This window comes from Sphaerodactylus townsendi, linkage group LG13 (genome assembly GCF_021028975.2).
Source record: "Sphaerodactylus townsendi isolate TG3544 linkage group LG13, MPM_Stown_v2.3, whole genome shotgun sequence".
In the NCBI taxonomy this organism is placed as follows: domain Eukaryota; kingdom Metazoa; phylum Chordata; class Lepidosauria; order Squamata; family Sphaerodactylidae; genus Sphaerodactylus; species Sphaerodactylus townsendi.
This window is the reverse complement of record NC_059437.1, coordinates 30,552,146-30,570,882: the sequence shown is the minus strand read 5'-3', so window position 1 is coordinate 30,570,882 and position 18,737 is coordinate 30,552,146. Positions and strand designations below refer to the sequence as shown.

Genomic DNA, 18,737 nt, shown 5'->3' with positions numbered 1-18,737 from the left:
GTGTCAGGATGTAGTCTTGTACATATATGTTGTGCCCAACATTAATGGCAGATACTACTCTTTTGTTATCTTTGTAGGTATCAACTATACTTGGATTATAGTTCCTTATCATCCCCTGCCAGCATGATGCTGGCAGGGGATGATGGGAACTGTAGTCCATAACATCTGGAGGGGCGTGAGTTTGATACCTATGTGAAAGTTGTTCTTGAAGAGCAGAGTGAGGAGATAACTGAATCTTGGTCTCAGTATCCACTCTCACAGGCATTTTTCAATACAATGGATTGCATTTGCTAGGGGTTTATTGCAGCTTTGTGATCTTCAGTATCTTTCCCCGAAATCCCTGTATTAGGCAGAACCTCTTAGGGAGTTGCAGCATTTCCACTGCTTTCCTTGATTGTGTTTCCAAGCCACCCATCTTGTTCCATATGGTTACAAGCAACCATTCCTATAGTGACTGTTGTGGAACATGTGTGTGCATGTGAAGATTTTTCCTTTCCTGCAAATCATTTTAAAAAGTGGCATTTTAAATTCATCCTAAAAGCTGGTGGAGGCCAAAGTTAAAAATAAAATACGAACTGTGTTTCCTTGTGTTTTCCCCCTTCAAGCTACGGGCTGGCCCTTTTGACGAGTTCCAGATCGCTACGATGCTGAAGGAAATCTTGAAAGGACTTGACTACTTGCATTCAGAGAAGAAAATCCACAGAGATATTAAAGGTGCATATACTTTAAACTGGTGTGAAAGTTCGAACTTCAAACCGTGGTTCCCTTTGGTTTCTAAATTAGTTGTTGCACTTTCTCTTCCCTTCAAGCTGCCAATGTGCTGTTGTCGGAGCAAGGGGACGTCAAGCTTGCGGATTTTGGGGTTGCTGGGCAACTCACTGACACTCAGATTAAGAGGAATACCTTTGTGGGCACGCCATTTTGGATGGCCCCTGAAGTCATTCAGCAGTCGGCGTACGATTCAAAAGTAGGAGACTTTCTGTTGGTTTGTGCTCATGAAGCCCTTGTTTTGTAGAAGATGCTGTTTAAAGATTCTGTGTTCATGCCATGTCATATAGAATATTATTATCCTACTTTCAGAATCTGGGAGCTGTCCAAAACAACCCTGGAGAATATGAACTTCTAGTGTGTTGTGTGTGTATCTGTGCTTAATCGTCATCGTCAAATTTCTCACCCTGATAACTGCAAAAAAAAAAATTGTGCATACAACTTTAACTAAAGGCATAAAAATCAGAGCCTTTGAGTCTGCAGAAGAAGTTGCCTGTTGGTTTCTGTCTTTCTTTTTCAAGTGAACCCCAGTTATTCCTCTGTCCATGCCCAAAACTCTTTCTAAACATCTGTAAGCAAGAGGCCGTATACAATCACGGTTCTTGAGTTCACAGTTTCAGGGTTTCCTCTTACTACACTGCAGACCTGTAATAGTTTCTTTACTGGGCTTCCTGTTGATAATTGCACCCATTTGTTTTCCCCCCCTGAGTGAGCACTTCCACAATTTGTTGTGAACAAATAATATTAAGCTGAAGAGACTTTGATAGTGACTGGGGCGAATTTGCTGTTGAAATACATATGGCTGTATATAGACTAATAGATATCAATACCCACAGAGCACAACTTCTCTGCTTTGTGTTCATGCAATGGGACTTTCATTTGTTTAATCTTTGAAACTTTTACCAGTATTTTTGTTTTTAAAATGGCACTATTAAGTGCAGTGTTGCTTTTCTTCCCTTGCAGGCTGATATTTGGTCTTTGGGAATCACTGCGATCGAACTAGCCAAAGGAGAGCCACCCAACTCAGACATGCATCCAATGCGAGTTCTGTTTCTCATTCCTAAAAACAATCCTCCAACCCTAATAGGAGAGTTCAGCAAACCCTTCAAAGAGTTTATTGATGCATGTCTGAATAAGGACCCAACATTTGTAAGTGTTACTCCTAATTCATCTTCAGTTTTTGGAAATCAGAACACTTGAAATGAGCGATGGTTGTTCTGTTAAACAAAAGATCAGATGCAATGAGTTCTGAATTGTTGGAGCTTTTGAGGTATGCAGCGTTTTTCTTTAGGAAGGTGTATTTTGGTTGCACAAAACAATGCAGTTTGGTTGAACAAATCTTTCCAACTGGGTGTTTTGCGGCTCGATCTTAGGTACTGTGAGAGCTAGTGGGATGGTCTATTCTGAGGTGTCCAACTCTGGTGCCCCAGATGTTCATGGACTACGGTTCCCATCAGCCCATGTTGGCAGGGCTGATGGGAATTGTAGTCCATGAACATCTGGGGCACCAGAGTTGGGTACCCCTGGTCTATTTAGACATTGAAAAGGTGAAGAAAACAAAAGATTTTCTAAGCTAAACAACATGCAGTCCCTACATTACTCTCCTGAACTTGTAATAACATGTCCCAATCAGCTCTGTTGGATTTATGTTGAACTTACGTTTCTGATATGGCTTTAGTGGACACAGTAGTTACAGATGACTTCTGTGGAGTCAGAATATGGAAGGGCTCTGGATTATACAGAGCTCTTAAAGAGGCAGAGTAGCCGGCCAGCTGCGGAGGTGTTCCTGAAAATATTATCCTACCTAATCTAATTGCAAATCTCACTTGTTTATTTATGTCATTTATATCTCACTTTTTTTCCCCAGTGGGAAGCCAAAGGGGCTTACAAGAGATATGACCCAGTGTAATGGTTCAACCTGAATTACCAAAGCTGTCTCCAGTGTGAAATTTTTGTCTCTTTCAGCGTCCAACAGCAAAAGAACTCCTAAAGCACAAATTCATTCTGAAAAATGCCAAGAAGACATCTTACCTGACAGAGCTTATTGACAGGTTCAAGAGATGGAAAGCAGAAGGACACAGTAGTGATGAAACAGATTCTGATGGCTCTGATTCGTAAGTCAAGGTTGAGCAGGAGAAGAGTTGAAGGGATGGGCTCAAGGATGCTAGTTTTGGGCTCTGGAGTATAGAGTTCAGTGCTTGAAACTGCTCTGAATCATTAGTGTGAGCAGCTGTGTTTAAGCTTAAATGTCAGCTTAAACTCCAAAAGATTTAACATTCTAGTGCTATCATGACTTCAGTAATGAACAATTGTGGTCTTATCATAGCCCCTATTGGACTGTCTCTGTCCTTGTCACAGATTAAGTGATAGCAATTAGCACTTTTCAGTGTGCAGAGTGGGATGTAGGGCTTGGCCAGAGACAAGAGTGCCATATATAGATTGGGAGCAGCACCCAGTGAAGCTCCATAATCAATGTGTATTTTTGTTGTAATCTACTAAAGTTGCTGTATGAACAGCAGAGAATGTGGCACAGATAGATATAGATATAAAAAAAATACTTGGCATCACAGGGGGTTGGACTTGATGGCCCTTGTGGTCTCTTCCAATTCTGTGATTCTGTGTATAGGCCTTTCTGAATCATAGCCTTATTTAATTTTTAAATGCCGCATATGTGTTCTTATAAGTAAGGCAGGTTAGGCTGGGTGGGAATGACTTTGTCCAAGATCACCCTGTGAGCTTTCAGAATGAACCTCTCCCTCCACAGCCTGTGAGTTGTACCGTATGGAATGTATGTATGTGTGCATTACATACTAATGTGAATGTTTTTCTGTAGCTTGTTTAGGCTGGAAACAATTAACAGAACAATTTTTTTACATTAGAGACATTATTTGGGAGCTTAAGCCCCCCCCCCCCCCCCACACACACACAAACACAAAAACCTCCAGCTACTTCCCTGCAAAGGAAATTTAGCAGTAGCATATGAAAGCCCATCTCTCTATTTTCAAGGCAGACAAGGTGCAAGTCTTATGGAGTAAACTGAGCTGCAGAAGGAATCCTTCTGTTAAGGTGTAAAACGTCATTGCACTTTACTGTCATCTCTGCCTCCAGCTATTCACTGGGCTAGTCTGCTCAGAAACTCATTTTTTAAAACAACTTTTTTTGCACACTGTGGCTGAAATCCTAACATGTTATCTAACCCCTGTGTTTTTTGTCCTCACTGGAATGTGGATTGCAGCCTGCATTTTCTGCAGTTTTACCCTGCCCCCAATGCCTCAGCAGGAAAAGGCCTCAGAAGCTGCTTAAAATGGGAAATTATTTTAAGCTTTTAACTGCAACTCAGATGTGGTTGCAGACAATATGCCCACTTGATTGTTCCTTTCACGAAATAATCCAAAATTCAGAGTTCAGATTTGGTTGTAGTATCATTTTCTTGCCCAGCATGCCACAAAATCTGCGTCAGCCTCGCACCAAACTTTACACGGAGTGCATTGTATCACTGTACAATATTTGAGGTTTTAAAGTTATACAAAAGCAAGATGCAGCAGCACAGTTCTCTAAACAGTTTGTCTGCTCTCCTTCCTCCCTCCTCCCCCCCCTCCCCCAGGGAGTCTAGCAACAAGGAGAATAATTCTCACCCAGAATGGAGTTTTACTACAGTTCGGAAGAAACCAGATGCCAAGAAACTGCAAAATGGAACAGTACGTCCCGCCAGAATCCCTTTCTATTCTCATGACTCCTTGGAAGCAGTGACAGAGTGCTAACCACGGTGCTTGTGAAGCACAGCTGAATGTTATTTTGCCTCCCCATTGCCGCCTGATAATATTACTTTTGAGCAAGGGGTTGGACCCTGTTTCTGAAGGAATTGTTGCCATCCCATATTCATACCTACCCTGGCAACCATAAGGAGTAGGAGACCATCGTTTTGAAATCAGGATTACAATAAAAATCATGCTCGGCAATGAAGAGTCATTGGGTTTCATGCAGCTCATATTCATCAGTCCTACTCTAAAGCTTGTTGGAAAGACAATAGTTATCACTTTTGTTATTAGGATGGTGTAAGCCATATTGTGCCCCAGCTGTACTTAAAGGTACTTAGCAATTTTAAGCAGCAGTGGCGTAGTGGTTAAGAGCAGATGCATTCTAATCTGGAAGAGCAGGGTTTGATTCCCCGCTCTGCCGCTTGAGCTGTGGAGGCTTATCTGGGGAATTCAGATTAGCCTGTGCACTCCCACACATGCCAGCTGGGTGACCTTGGGCTAGTCACAGCTTTTCGGAGTTCTCTCAGTCCCACCCACCTCACTGGGTGTTTGTTGTGAGGGGGGAAGGGCAAGGAGATTGTAAGCCCCTTTGAGTCTCCTGCAGGAGAGAAAGGGGGGGGGATAAAATCCAAACTCTTCTTCTTCTGATGTACTGCCGTACCCACAGAGACAGCTGAGAATTTGTTGAAACTGGCTATGGCTTTGTTTTTTCCACTTGCAAAAATCATCATGGAGGGATAATTGATTGCTTTGGCTATTCCTTGTCTAGGATATTTTAGGGGAAGTTTCTCTAGTTTGGGGAAAATCATCTTTTGTTTATGAGGCGGTGGTTACTGGACTGGTTGTACTACTGTTTTGCCCCTGCCTGGCTATCTTCACCAGCAGGCTTCTATAGTAAAAGCTCTTTGTACAATTAGTGCTGTCTTCCTCAAGTATGATAGACCAATTCTGACTCTGTATAAGGTAGTTTTATGTATTTGTGTGTATACAGCCCTGTGAATGTTATCATTTGCCTGCTTGGATGTAGGCAAGTTCCCCCTTTAAGAAAATCAGTCTTCTCCTTGTTTCCCAATTGCTGTTTTGATTTTTTTCCCTCTTTTTCTAGGACCAAGATCTTATGAAAACCCTGAGCTGTTTAACAGTGATAATCACACCTGTATTTGCTGAGGTAAATTTTTGATTTTGTGCATGTCCAGAGCATGCGCAGTAAGTTTATAAAATCCTGACAACATCGATTTGTTTCCCAGCTTAAACAGCAAGACACCAATAATGCTAACAAAAAGAAAGTAATTGAAGAACTTGAAAAAAGCATCAATATGGCAGAAGCTGCATGTCCGGGGATCACAGATAAGATGGTGAAAAAACTTATGGAGAAATTTCAGAAGTAAGCTTTCAAGTTTCATTCCTTAACCTGGGGGTATTCCTAAACTATATACCTGCACTGCTGATTACATCACTCAGAGAGGTACTGGGATAGTACACTGGCAGCGTGGTGGATGGGTAGGTTCATGTACTGCTGGATTGGGGCATGAATTAATGAAACGGGAAGGAAGAGGCTGAAGAATGGTTAAGTGGAAGCAATGTGTTCTAAGAACTGACATCACTATTTAGTAGATGTGATGGATGGCAAACACTTTCTTCTTGTATGTGTCTCATTTCAGGTTTTCTGTTAATGACTCCTCCTAAGAAACTTTGTCACGGATTGCTGTTCCACACGGATCCAGTATAGCCCACCAAAACCTACTATAAGCTTGGCAATGCTTTGCTCATGAGCTCCTTGTGCCTTTTTGGATCATTGTGACATATTTAATGATCGGGGATTTGAAAGGACTTACCTCCACTCTTTTGTGATGGGTATACCCGCTTTTTTTGTATTTCCGGGACATTCTTTTTGTAAAGAGCAACTTTTAATATTGTAGATTTCACCTGTTTAATCGGATTTTAAAAATGGCGAGGCGCAGTTTTTGCTTCTAGATCTAATCAGGGGCTACCAGTTGCCAATCTCAATGTGCAGAATCTTGGGTGTGCCTGTTACTCCAGATACTGTGGACTGCACCCCTTTACTTGAGTTCATGGGCAGTACATCTGCAGCAACATTTTGTTACTCTCCAAAAGAAGGGGATTCCCAGTCTTAATGTTATCATCATTATTTGGTATGGATAAGTTATAGCTTTTTCTGAATCACTAAAATTAGACTTTAAGAAGTAGCTTTTCACAGGAATATACGTGAGAGCACCTTAGACTGTAGGATGTTGCTGTAGCCACCTGCTTGAAGACCATAGTGTCTCTTTAGGCCCCTGGGAGTGTCGTAAACCTGCGACAATATCAACTCTTCTGAAAACTGGTACAGTATTTTAGGCAGCTCTTTGATCACCTACATTTGAGAGCAATATGTCGATAGCTCTGCAAGTTCACACGTAGCAGCTGGTATAGCTTAGTCACAGTGTATACTTTGTATGTAGTATCTTTTAAGGCAGGGTTTCAAGTCATTCATCATGGAAGGAAATTTTAAAGCAATACAGTTGACGGGGGCAGGACGGCTTCTGGCAATAATGGACACAAATAGAAATATGGTTTATCTGAATTATTTCTTCCTTTTTTAGTTTTTTTTTTCCAAAAAGCAGTTCATTTTATGTTTGGGGTGGGGGAATTGGGAGGATACCATGGCATGTGATAGGTACCTGATAAGCAGGTATAAAATGTGTGACACTAGCGTTTGTGTGGTGGTGTTTTTCCTGTAAAATATTTATAACACATTCTTAAAGTACATTACATACAGCACATCCACCATGATATGTTTAATTTCCCCAACTGTATTTTAAATATGTATTTACCAGTTAATATGCAAATAATTGAGTTATAGATATTCTTTCACAAAAAGATAGTACTGTGCAGTACAGAGTGATTTTTTTCCCATAGAAGGTAGATGAAATGATAAACTTGCTTTCAGTTATATATTTATGGTACTGTTTAAATGGGTAATATCCTTTTCTTTCTTTATTTCCTTTCCTTTCAACCCAGTATGTATATTATGCTGAAGTTTGAAGTGGGGTTGTATTTCAGTCCTTATCTGTGGAACTGTTGGTGTAAATTTATTTTTGATAAAAAGGCTGGATGTGTTTAATATTATGGTTTGGATCTGCACATTTTTGTTTTTGCACAAAAGTCATTTTAAAGGATTTGAAAAATACCTGCCAAATATTGAAACAAAGTTAATAGTGTGCAAGCAAATAATGATTTTTTTTAGTTAAAAGTTGCCATTGTATCCTTAAAAAAAGATATAAAGACACTGGTGAGAGATGGTGGTTAGAAATGCCAAGGGCAATTACTTTCAATGGTGCCTATACTGTAAAAAAAATTACTTTTAACTCCTTTGTTTTAATTTTAAAGAAATGTTTGTTAAAAGAAATCTTTCATCTGCTATATAACTGAAACACAATTAGAATTTATATCTGAGGAAAAAAAGTCTGGACATAGTTTTTGAAAATGATAATGTTATGGATTAAATAAAAATATTTTTATAAATGTAAAAGCAGTAAAAGTTGTAAATACAGTTGATCTGAAGCTTTACACAATAACTGCATCACCGAAGCAAAATTATAGTGCTCTTCTTTGTAGTTATTAGTCCTGTAAATCTGTTTATAGATGACGCTTCTTTCAATGTTTTGGGGTGGGGGGGTGGGGGGGGCAGGGCAGCAGAGGTTGAATGGTTTTTAAAAATAAATATTTAAGTTCTGTAAACATCTGCGGTCCTAATTGTCTGATACCATATGCTTTTTAAACCTCAAATAGTGGGAAGAAGAGCATCCTGTCTTTTGTACATACTTCTGTAAGGGAATGTCACATTTTCAAAATTCTACTCTGATTTCAAGTTGTTTTCAGCTTCCAGTGACTTCGCACTGGAGAACCTGTTAGAAATAAATCATATCAAATGGCTAACGGCAGTAGTTTATTTTTCAGTGTTACTTTTCTGAAACTGTGATGACATATGTCCAACCACACCCTTTCCAAAGTCTCTTGCCAGCTGGAGACAGGAGTACCTTTTTGTTCCTTAACTGCCAGAACCATGGTATGCTGTTTCTGGTACACGTAACATCCACGTAGATACTTCTGGCCGGTAATCGTGACCAAGGGTGACATCATTTGAAAAAGAAGATTTCATGCACATCTCGCTTCCTTTTGGGACCCATTTTAGGAGGAGGAGAGGGAATGCTATGGTGCTTGACCTCAATCTGGAGCCTTCAGTCCATGAAAGAAACTTCACCCACCCTTTTTATTTAATTTTATTTCATTACATTTTGTGTCTTGATCACTGGGGAGATGCCAGTGGATTTATTTGTTGCCCAAGTGAGACTCAAGTGCTTCTATGAAATTGACTGTGCTGCCTGCACATTATAACCTTCCCCCTTTTGGCTGCATTTAAAAAAAAGTATTAATGCATAATTTTCAGATCCTGCTGAAGAAGGCTTCTATTAAATTTTTCAATTTTAATCATGTCTGCAAAAGCAGCAGTACCTAGAAAGGGGCCTCCTTTTTGTTCAATTTGATTGTCAAGATCAGCTTAGCTTAACCCAGTCCTGTTACTTTTAAGTACAATAACTGGATGCTTCCACCGAAGTCCTATCCTCAGTGCTGGCAGTAGCAAGACAAATCTCTTCATCCTCCTCCTCAAGCTGGAGGCTTCCAGAGGAAAGACGGACCCTTGTCCTGGGTGCTTTGACCCCTCTGCCATAGAGAGAATAATAGTCTGGAAAAAGGTCAGAATCAGAGTCGCTGGACTCTGTCCCAGTACCCACATAGCGTTCAGGTGTCTGCTGGACTCTGGGGGCTTCTGGAAACCTTGGCTGGGCCAGCACATATTGTAGAAAATCCATCTTCCTGCTGCTCAGGACAGGACATGGCCCTAGAGGATGGAACTCTGAGCCGTAGGGGAATCGGAGAGTCTTCATATCAGATTGACTCCAGGATCTTTTGGGAAGCTGCTCCTGGCTGCCATAGTCAAAAACACTGGCCTCATCGTCTTCCTGCTCCATGCTAATACTACTAAAGTAGCTACTTCTGGGAAGAACTGCTGGCTCAATAGCCCTTGTTCGTACCACATCTGGACTTCTCCTTGGAAGCTTCATAGGTGCCACAACAGGGATGCTCATTCCTCTGGCTGTTTCCTCAGCAAAGCCCATGGCTGTATGCCTTGCAAACTGGGGTGGCCTGTCCACATAGAAGAAGACTTGGGGACCACCTACATCCAGGTGCTGGTTGATAGGAGCCACATAGGGTACATCTGTGTAAGTCATCTGCCTTGGGGTCACTTCTCTGATGTTGCCAACAGATGTGCTTTTGTTGTTCCCAACAAATTTGTAGTCTGGCTGGAAGGAGGTCAGTGGAATCCTTTGCTCATAGATGTCAGCTGGTTCCCAATCGTGCTCTGGTTCAGTGTAAATCAGTGGGAAGGCACAGCTGCTTTGGGAATGGGGCAGCAGTGAGGGATCTGCTTCAGGTTTGGACCGCTCTAATTCAGCAGTAAAAGTCACTTCCACTGCAGAGTTCCTGCGCCTGCTGTCTAGCATAGGCTCGGATGTGTGAACTCCATTGGCATTGTGATAGCTTCCTATAGAGCCATACACCAGCCGCAAGTCCTCCATCTGAAAGGAGAGCAACAGATGAGGTGTGAATGTGCTGTGCTGCAGTGATACCCTTTTATGACAATGCTTTGGCTAGAACTGTATAGTGTATTTAATTTCCCAAGAGATTGTTTTATACAGCAGGGAATGACAAAGCAGTACTCTGCTCATCATTAAAGATAGGAAGTGTTTTTTGCCCAGTTTATAAGTCATTCCCTAAACCAGTGATTTTCAACCAGGGTTCCGTGGTACCCTGGGGTACCGTGAGCATGTCCCAGGGGTACCGTGGCAATGCTACCCCCCCTCACTTTTGTGGTGTCTCCTGCCGGTGCCAGCAAGGACATGGAGCTGGCTCGGGGCAGGGCCTACCACAAGGTCAGCAGCCACTTCCTGCCCCCCCCCCCCAGTTCTTCCCTTCACCCTGGGAGGGGAAGGTGGGGGTGGTGCAAGCAGGGGCACTGGGAGGGGAAGGTGGGGGGGATGGCAGGAGTACCGTGAGATATGAAGAGTGAGGTCAAGGGTATCGTGACATCGAAAAGGTTGGTAAACACTGCCCTAAACTCTCATGATGTACCCATTCAAGTCTTCCTCTCACCCTAACACCCCCACCCCCAAAAAATTACATACTTGTTTGGAAACATCTGTAAGAAGATCAGGTGATGAGCGACACTGCCTTTCATGATACCGAGAGGGATAGTGTTTTCTGAAATTCAAACAAGATGGAGTGGTTGTATTGTGTTAAGACAGCCCAAGTCTACTGCATTGATCTATAATACCATAGCAATAGTCAGTATTAAGCACTATTGCCCAGCAGCTTACTATCTTCAGCTGGACCTTTGGATGTAATACTGGTGAAGGGGGGCTTGAAAGAGTGTTGTATAATTTAGCACAGTGAACCAAATGTGTGTTTGAACTGTTAAATGCATTTAAGTCATATTGATGACAACAAGTTAGAACTGAAGTTGTTAAATCTTTCCTGTTGACAGCAGTCGAACCATATTTGACTTTGGAGGTTTGTCAACAGCAGCTAGAAACCTGTTCAGTATCCTGTTAAAATATGGAGTGATTTGAAACAGTTGTAGTTTGTTGATATTTACTTTGACTAAATAAAATTGCAAATATATTGCTTAGAGAGCATCACTGGTGTGTTCAAGCTGCCTGAATTGAACGATGTATTACTTTAGGCTACACTGGATACTTTGGTATATGCATTGATTGATTTCAACAGGTGTTATTCCGGTGCTACTAATTGTGCATACCTTTTGTTCAGACACAATTATTTCTGGGAGCAATTGTGTACAGCAGTCTCTGAACACACTCAGAGGAATTGATATGAGCACAGTGGTACTGCATCCACAAAGCTACACTTTAAAACTGGTTAATGCGAGAAGTAAAATGAGTGGACATATGGTACGTGTCCCACCCATGAACTAATACAGCTTGCTTTGGGTCTGGGGTGCAGCTATTTGCCAGACAGATAATCCACTTGGGCAGTGAGAACTGCTGCAGCCCAGCATGAAATGTAGCTTAGCCTCATGTCTGATGTACTCCATGCATGAACTTTCATAACCTATAAATTGCAGCAGTTTCTGCTCTTCACAGATTGAGGTGGTCTTAAGGTATCTCAACACTCTACATGCTACAGCCTAGGGTTGCTTGCAGCAACTTCTGTGATTAACACACAGTTGCAATGCACAGCACTCTGCAGAGCCAGACAAAGTTGCTTCAGCACTGGATAAGACTAAGCTGTTCGCTGGGTGTGGTTAACTCAATTATTTTGAATAATTTCATTTGATGTATCTTCACGCTCTTGAGATATTACCCACAAGGTTTTTATTTAGAGGGGAAACGCTTAGGTGGTTGGCTAATGAAGCATTGGAAAACTCAAACCTCTCAAACGGCAAGCTCTTCAATCTCCTCTTTGTCCCATTTTCCAGCAGCTGCCTTTGTGTTCTTCCACTGCGATTTTAAGGACAGGAAACTTGTGAACATGGTGCTTCCTGCTCAAACCTTCACACACACTGCATGCAACATAACCCATGTTCATCAGCAGGGAAATAATTGAGCTGGACAGCATGAGAAGCAGCCCAGATCAAGACATATCTGGCTTTTCTCTCCATAGTGCAGACCTAAGCTTGTTTAGCACATCATTTCCCTTTCCCTCACATCACTCAACAACACCCCTGTGGGATAGGCTAGGCTAAAGGACTATGATTGGCCCAAGGTAACCTGGCAAGCTTCCATGGCAGAACCAATTTAACCACTATGCTATGTTGGTTCTAATACAGAGATCACAGGGTCAAATTTATGAGTTAGACTTTTATCCCTCCCCCTTCGGAGCATCTCTAAACCAGATTAATGCAGAGGCCCTTTAACAGGACCCTCCAAAATCTACTACTCGTGCATACCATCTTTCAATTGAGTTGCCCATAAGCGGGGGGGTGGGGGGGTTGGGGTTGGTATTCTAGTAACTGGATTCTCAACAGTGCTCACTGGGGCAAACTATCCAGCTGCTACAACTGCAAGGATTGTTAAGCAACAGGTAATTCCACAGAGACTGTGGTCCCTAACCACTGCAGGGCATCCTCAGGGGAAGCCAAGCTTACACAGGGCTCTACAAAGACACAACCTTCCTCCTATTCCTCCCAGAATTCCATATGCAGGATGGAAGCCAAAAAATGTTAGCAAAACAAGTTCCATGGTATGAGTAACCTGTATCGGAAACTAGAGCCTTTGCTGCACAGAAAGGCTCTAGGCTTTGACTTGGGCTCTTCAGAGAGGCGGAAGAACGCATGGTACTCGACGCACATCTTCCAAAAGGCTTTGCAGGCATTACGGCTGGACATGGTGAACTCAAGCGTATCCTTGCACAAAGCCTGAGGAGGAGGAGAACCATGTTAGATTATTAGGAACAGTTTCGTTTGATTTTTTTTCCCCCTGAGAGCCAGCATGGTGTAGTGGTTAGTATTAGACTAGGATCCGGGAGGCCCAGGTTTGAATCCCCACTCTGTCATGGAGGCTTACTGGATGACTAGGGGCTAGTCACATACTCTCAGCCTAACCTACCTTGCAGGGTGGTTGTGATGATACAATGGAGAAGAGCAGAACAAAGCAAGCCACTTTGGGGTCCCATTAGGGTGAAAGGCAAGCAAACTGACTATAAAAGAAGCCAGCAAAAAGATTATTTTCTTCTATATCACCATTGAACGACTGCCACTCATTTCTGTGTAGAAAAGTACATTTGGTGATAAAGTGCAGTTGGAGGCAAAGCCTGCTCCCCTGGGTGATCAGGCTTCTTCCATGTGATATCCCCTGAAGAAAACAACGTGTAGGCCTCTGCTCTGCAGATTCTTGCACTGTCTGCCCTGAATGCTTAACAGGCATTTGCTAGTTTCATTAACAGCCTTACAGACAATTGTAGACAGAAACAGAACAGTGTCTCTGTTCCAGGAGCCAGTTACTGGTGCTGGGGAAAGACCCAGAAACCCCGTTCCTCCTTTATCAAGCAAACCTGACAGACTTCTGGCTAGTATACATGCCAAAGACTATTTAGAACGCCTATTGGATGGCCATACTCAATTTCTAGGCAAGCTCACAGCATGGTACAGGGCTGCCCGCACTGGGAAGCCTCTCATTGTAGGAGGAGCACAGCCAATTCCCTGCAGCTTTCTCTGTTTGGAGCTTAGGGGTGCAGAGCTGAAGGGCTAGCAACTTTGTTGAGTTTTGTATTGTCAAAGGCTTTTGAGGCTTTTGACAATCTGTTGAGCTTGTCTAGGAAGGGGTGAATGGCCCTGGACATCTGGACAAGAATTAACGACAGTGTACATTCTGTGGTATTAAACCACACAAAGGCAGCAAAATGTTACTTACTGAGACATTGGCATGCAGCTTAATAAGGAAATGCTTCCGCTTAAAACTCAGCTTGCGAATTTTGGCCCAGTTGAACGTGTTAATTTTTGTATTCCCCTACGAAAGTAAGCAGACAAGCTGTGCAAGTTATGCAAGAGGAGGGAAGATGAGCCCAGGCATCCCAGCTTTCATTTCATGTCCACTGTGTGTGTGGGGTGGGGGGGGGGAGGGAGGGGCGGGATGGGACACTGGCCACCCTTACAACATGAATGAAAAATGAAAAGCCATGCATTATCAAGGACTTCACTAGTGAGCCATCAAGAACCCCAGAACGGCAGTGTACATCCTGCCCCCGCATGGCAGTATTAACCTGTAAGTAGATCTTTATCACTTAATATGCCAGCCCTCCCCAACACTGTTCTCATGTGCCTGCCTGATTTTTCATTGTAAACATTTATATATTTTATTTTATCCCAGCAAATCTCCAAGGGATAGATAAAGTGGCATGGTGTAGCCTGATCTCATCAGATCTCAGAAGCTAAGCAGTACTTGGAAGGGAGACCTCCAAGGAAGACTCTGCAGAGGAAAGCAATGGCAAACCACCCCTGCTTCTCACTTATCTAGAAAGCCCCTTGCTGGGGTTGTCATAAGTCAGCTGTGATTGGATAGCACTTTACAAACAATCTTTAAAGACTCTCCCGTCTGAGACTCTTCTGTGTGCCTCCTGGCCATCAGCAGTTGAGTTCCACAGCATATTTATGTTTCTTTTGGATTTATTTTTAGTCACTTTATTTATAGTCCACCTTTCTGTTGAGACTGAAGCTAAAACAACAAAGAACAGTACAATACAGGAAGTCCTTAACCTTTTTGAACCTGCTGGTACATTTTTGAATTCTGACACATCATGGTGGGTGCAGCCACAAAATGGCTGCACAAAAATGGCTGCCACAGTTTAACTTCATCAACACAGTGCGGACTCTTGTGCTATGGTGGCCATTGCTGCCAAAGCTGCATTTTTAAAAATCCTGCACAGCCAATTAAGTCAATCAGAAGCCTTGTTGAGCAAGAGCCCAAGCTCCTTAAAACATTTGGTGGCCATCAGAGAACATAATGGCACCCACCAGCAGCACCGTGGTATAACACAACTAATAAAACTGGGGAACGACTAAAAAGCAGCATAGGGAATGCTTTATGGGGGTCTTTTGGGGGCTAGTGCCACAGTCGTAGAATGACCTCCCTGGAGAAATCCTTTTACCGCTTGGTGGGGATTTTATTGTTGTTCAGCAGAAGACATGGTTTTGAAGAAGATCTTTACTTTGCTAATGCTTCACTTCTTCTGCTTCATATTGATATTTTATGGAATGTATTGCTGTTATCACTTAGTTTCCTGTTGTAATTTCAGTGGATATTATAAAGCAGGCAGGCAGGCAGGCAGGCAGATAATGCAGGCACGATAATTTTTCTTTTTGATTTGGTGCAGTTTGGTGTGATGGATTCCTGCATACATTCTCATCTCTGTGAATAGTTAAAAGCTGGGGAAATGATTCTGGGTTTTAGTTTAGTTTGTTTTTAGTTCCCTAGTTAGACATGAGGCCTTGTAGCAGCCACACTACACAGCAAACACCAACCAAAGTATGGGTTTGCTCTGCAAATATGCCGTGGAGTCCCAGTACCATGTAATTGCCCTAAAATTAGATGGCTATTTTTGGCAGAAGATTATATGGTCAAGATATGTCTCGCTACCATGTAACACCAAGTTCTGACATCGCAATGTTTTGGTTCACCAGGGAAAGACAGAGACGATTTGAGTGGAGGTGCCCACATCAAAGGCAGCTGCCTGGCTCCTCTTTTGGCTAGGCCTGTGGTGGGCTGAGCAGGGGAGACTCTAGCAATACCAATCCTACACACAGTAACATATTTCTACTTAGGATAGCACTGCGAAGCACCTTCCAGGATGGAAGCAATTGTCGAGACCTGCTGTTTTCCAGTTTCTGGCTCACAGAATTCTGTTGGGTGGGGAGAAACTATGTTTCTTCTGATGCTGCTGAATTGAACTCAAGTGTCCATGGATGGAGGGAGAAATTTGTCTATTTTTTGTTTGTTTGCTTGCAGTTGATTGCTGTCTGGATTTTATTGGAAAGCTGCTAGGGTTGCTAATTGTGCCTTCGGGAATTCCTTGAGAGATGGGGACAGAGCCTGGAGAAAACAGAATTTATGAAAGGGAGGGAACTAGTCAGTGGGGACGTGATGCCATAGAATCCACCCTCCAAAGTTTCCATTTCTTCCGGGGAACTGGTCTTTACGTACTTCAGATGACTTGAGGTTGGTAACACTAACTTAGGCTGCAGTCCTTTGAACTGTATACTTTATTGCCCTGAAGTCCACTGAACAAATGGACTTTAACTTGTGCATAAGGTACAGGTGGGAGTGGGTTGTAAAGTTCTTGAAGCACAGGCCAGTGAGTCTGGTAGTTTTTAAAGCACTTGGTATCTTTTAGGTGCATTATCTGCAAACAACCACATTTATACATTGCACCAATGACAAAGGGCTGGGTTGTAATGTATCTATTCTCTATTCTTGGGCATTCTGTGTACTGCCTCTCTTAACTGCTGGATGCAGATGTCATAATGATTCCCAAAAGGGGACGATGAGCAGAAATGCTGCATTTCATGGCTTTTCTTTGGAGACGGAATATGTTGGGAATCAGCCTACAAAATCCATCAAAGCTACGCAGCACATTTGTCTCCTGAGCCTTTTTTGAAAAAGAAAGGGCTTTCCTCCTTACCCGTAAAACCACCACTCCCATGTGTGCGACAGACAAATTAATCTGGGTCCCTTCCCCATCACTGGCTGGGTGGGGCTTGATCCCAAACATGTCGAGTTTCCTGGCTATGTCCAAAAGGTGCCCATCAGATTCTGCTGGAGTTTTCCCTCTGGAAAGGAAAAAAAATCTGGATTTCAACTGTGGATACTTTATCCTATTAAGTGTGGTGGGTCTCTCCACCCTTCTGATCTCCACAGGGGTGTTTCATCCATTTTTGGTACCTCCTAGAATGGCAAGTCTGAGGCTTAACCCAGACACAATGCCCAGTGATTTAACAGCTTCAAGGCAAGCATGTTAACCACAGATTTTCTGGAAGCACATTTAAGTCCTCCGCTTTGATAGGCAAACATACATTATAGGCAGGGCTGTAAATCTGCAGAAACAAAGAAAAACAGGAGCTTGGCTTTGTTTGCTTTAATAAGCAAGTTCTTCTTCGTGGCCTCTGTGCATCAGACATGTGGAATCTCAGGCATGTACAATCTCAGCCTACCTCAGAACCTATTAAAGGTATAAAATGTTGAGACTGAGCATCAACTGAGCTTGCAGGAGCTACTCAGACTACAGGAAATTCAGCTCTTAGTTACCCAAATTTTTCAACATCTTAGTTGAACTACGCACACAGAACCCCTGAGAATTGACACTGCACCAATAAAGCCCAAGGTTGCCACTGTATGGAAACATGGACTCACACGTGTTTCTTGTGATAAAGCATGATTTTGTTCTGCAGATGCTCTTGGTTTGGTAAATATTTCTGCGTCTCTAGGTGCTTTTGATCCATTTCTTCATGAAAGTCCCCCAGTGCAGCTGTAATGAGAGAACACCCAAACTATGAATTTCTATGGAAGAATTTCTATGGAAGAATCCACTTGCAAACAATTGTGAAAGTGGAATGGAAGTGTATTATTCTGCATGTGCGGAAGGGCCCTAAGAGGCACATCTATAAGACTCGGGCAGAGCAAAACTGGTGTGGACGATATGTGGTAATAGCCAGGCTAGATCCCCAATGGACAGGAGCACCACTACTATTCATATGAGTATATCTATGACCACGGAACAAATGTTGGGAGCCCTGCTCTGCATGCCCTCTGTAGCAGAGATCAAAAATAGGTGCGCATGCATAACAGGACTTTTCTCACATTATTAATTTAATTGCTGGTTTTACAATTGCTCGATAATACTGCCTTTTATTTACTTCTGTTACATAGGGGTTTCTTTTGAGGAGGGGGTGTTACAGCGTTTTGTTCATAAAGATTTTGCAAGTTATAGTTGCACTAATAGGGCAGAGTTATCTATGCTAGTCTGCACCCATCTATGCTAGTCTACACTTCTCGTGTCTACAGTAGCTAACATCCAGATGGGTCAAAGGTTTTCCTGGAATTACAACTGATCTGCAAACTACTGGAGGAAATGGCAGCTACAGGGAGCAAATTCTATGGTACATCATATATTCTAAGTGAAATCCCTCTCCAGATTTCTCCCTTCACAGGCACTGCCCCAAATCTCTAGGAATTTCCTAGGCTGGAGTTGGCAACCCTCCCCTTGTCTATGTTTATGAATCCAAGAACATCCTCGACAGTGGAGGAAATGTAGCCTCTTCCCTCATCCAAAGCTCTATGAATTTAAGATGAGAACCACTTGACAAATGAAAGCAAATAAATTAGGAGGATGTCATTTATTTTACTTTTTTTTAACTGCTACTCTTCCCAGTGGGACCCAAAGCAACTTACAGCTTGTTTTTCCTCCATTTTATCCTTGCAACAGCAACTATGTGAGGTTGGTTAGGCTGAGAGAGATTTACTAGCCTAAAGCCACCAAATGAGCTTAAATAGAAGAGAATGGATTTGAACCAGCGACTTCCAGATTCTAAGCCAACACTTTAACTGTTATACCATGCGGGCAACCACAGACAAATAAGAA

At 42.6% G+C, this 18,737-nt stretch overlaps 2 protein-coding genes across 2 annotated transcripts in view; one reads left to right on the top strand and one right to left on the bottom strand.

The window, feature by feature from the left end:
- STK26 (serine/threonine kinase 26) overlaps nt 1-8,462 on the top strand; it is a 35,155-nt gene extending 26,693 nt beyond the window's left edge. The window contains exons 5-12 of the mRNA XM_048514024.1: nt 606-714; nt 810-967; nt 1,732-1,917; nt 2,734-2,882; nt 4,373-4,466; nt 5,632-5,694; nt 5,774-5,910; nt 6,188-8,462. Coding sequence (XP_048369981.1) covers nt 606-714; nt 810-967; nt 1,732-1,917; nt 2,734-2,882; nt 4,373-4,466; nt 5,632-5,694; nt 5,774-5,910; nt 6,188-6,212 — 921 coding nt within the window. The 3' untranslated portion in view covers nt 6,213-8,462. The remainder of the gene's footprint in view (nt 1-605; nt 715-809; nt 968-1,731; nt 1,918-2,733; nt 2,883-4,372; nt 4,467-5,631; nt 5,695-5,773; nt 5,911-6,187) is intronic.
- FRMD7 (FERM domain containing 7) overlaps nt 8,198-18,737 on the bottom strand; it is a 28,320-nt gene continuing 17,780 nt past the window's right edge. Inside the window, exons 6-12 of the mRNA XM_048513817.1 lie at nt 17,510-17,624; nt 16,782-16,929; nt 14,018-14,113; nt 12,860-13,023; nt 12,038-12,106; nt 10,775-10,850; nt 8,198-10,168 (exon numbers count right to left, since the gene is read on the bottom strand). Of these exons, the coding sequence (XP_048369774.1) occupies nt 9,113-10,168; nt 10,775-10,850; nt 12,038-12,106; nt 12,860-13,023; nt 14,018-14,113; nt 16,782-16,929; nt 17,510-17,624 (1,724 nt within the window). The 3' untranslated portion in view covers nt 8,198-9,112. The remainder of the gene's footprint in view (nt 10,169-10,774; nt 10,851-12,037; nt 12,107-12,859; nt 13,024-14,017; nt 14,114-16,781; nt 16,930-17,509; nt 17,625-18,737) is intronic.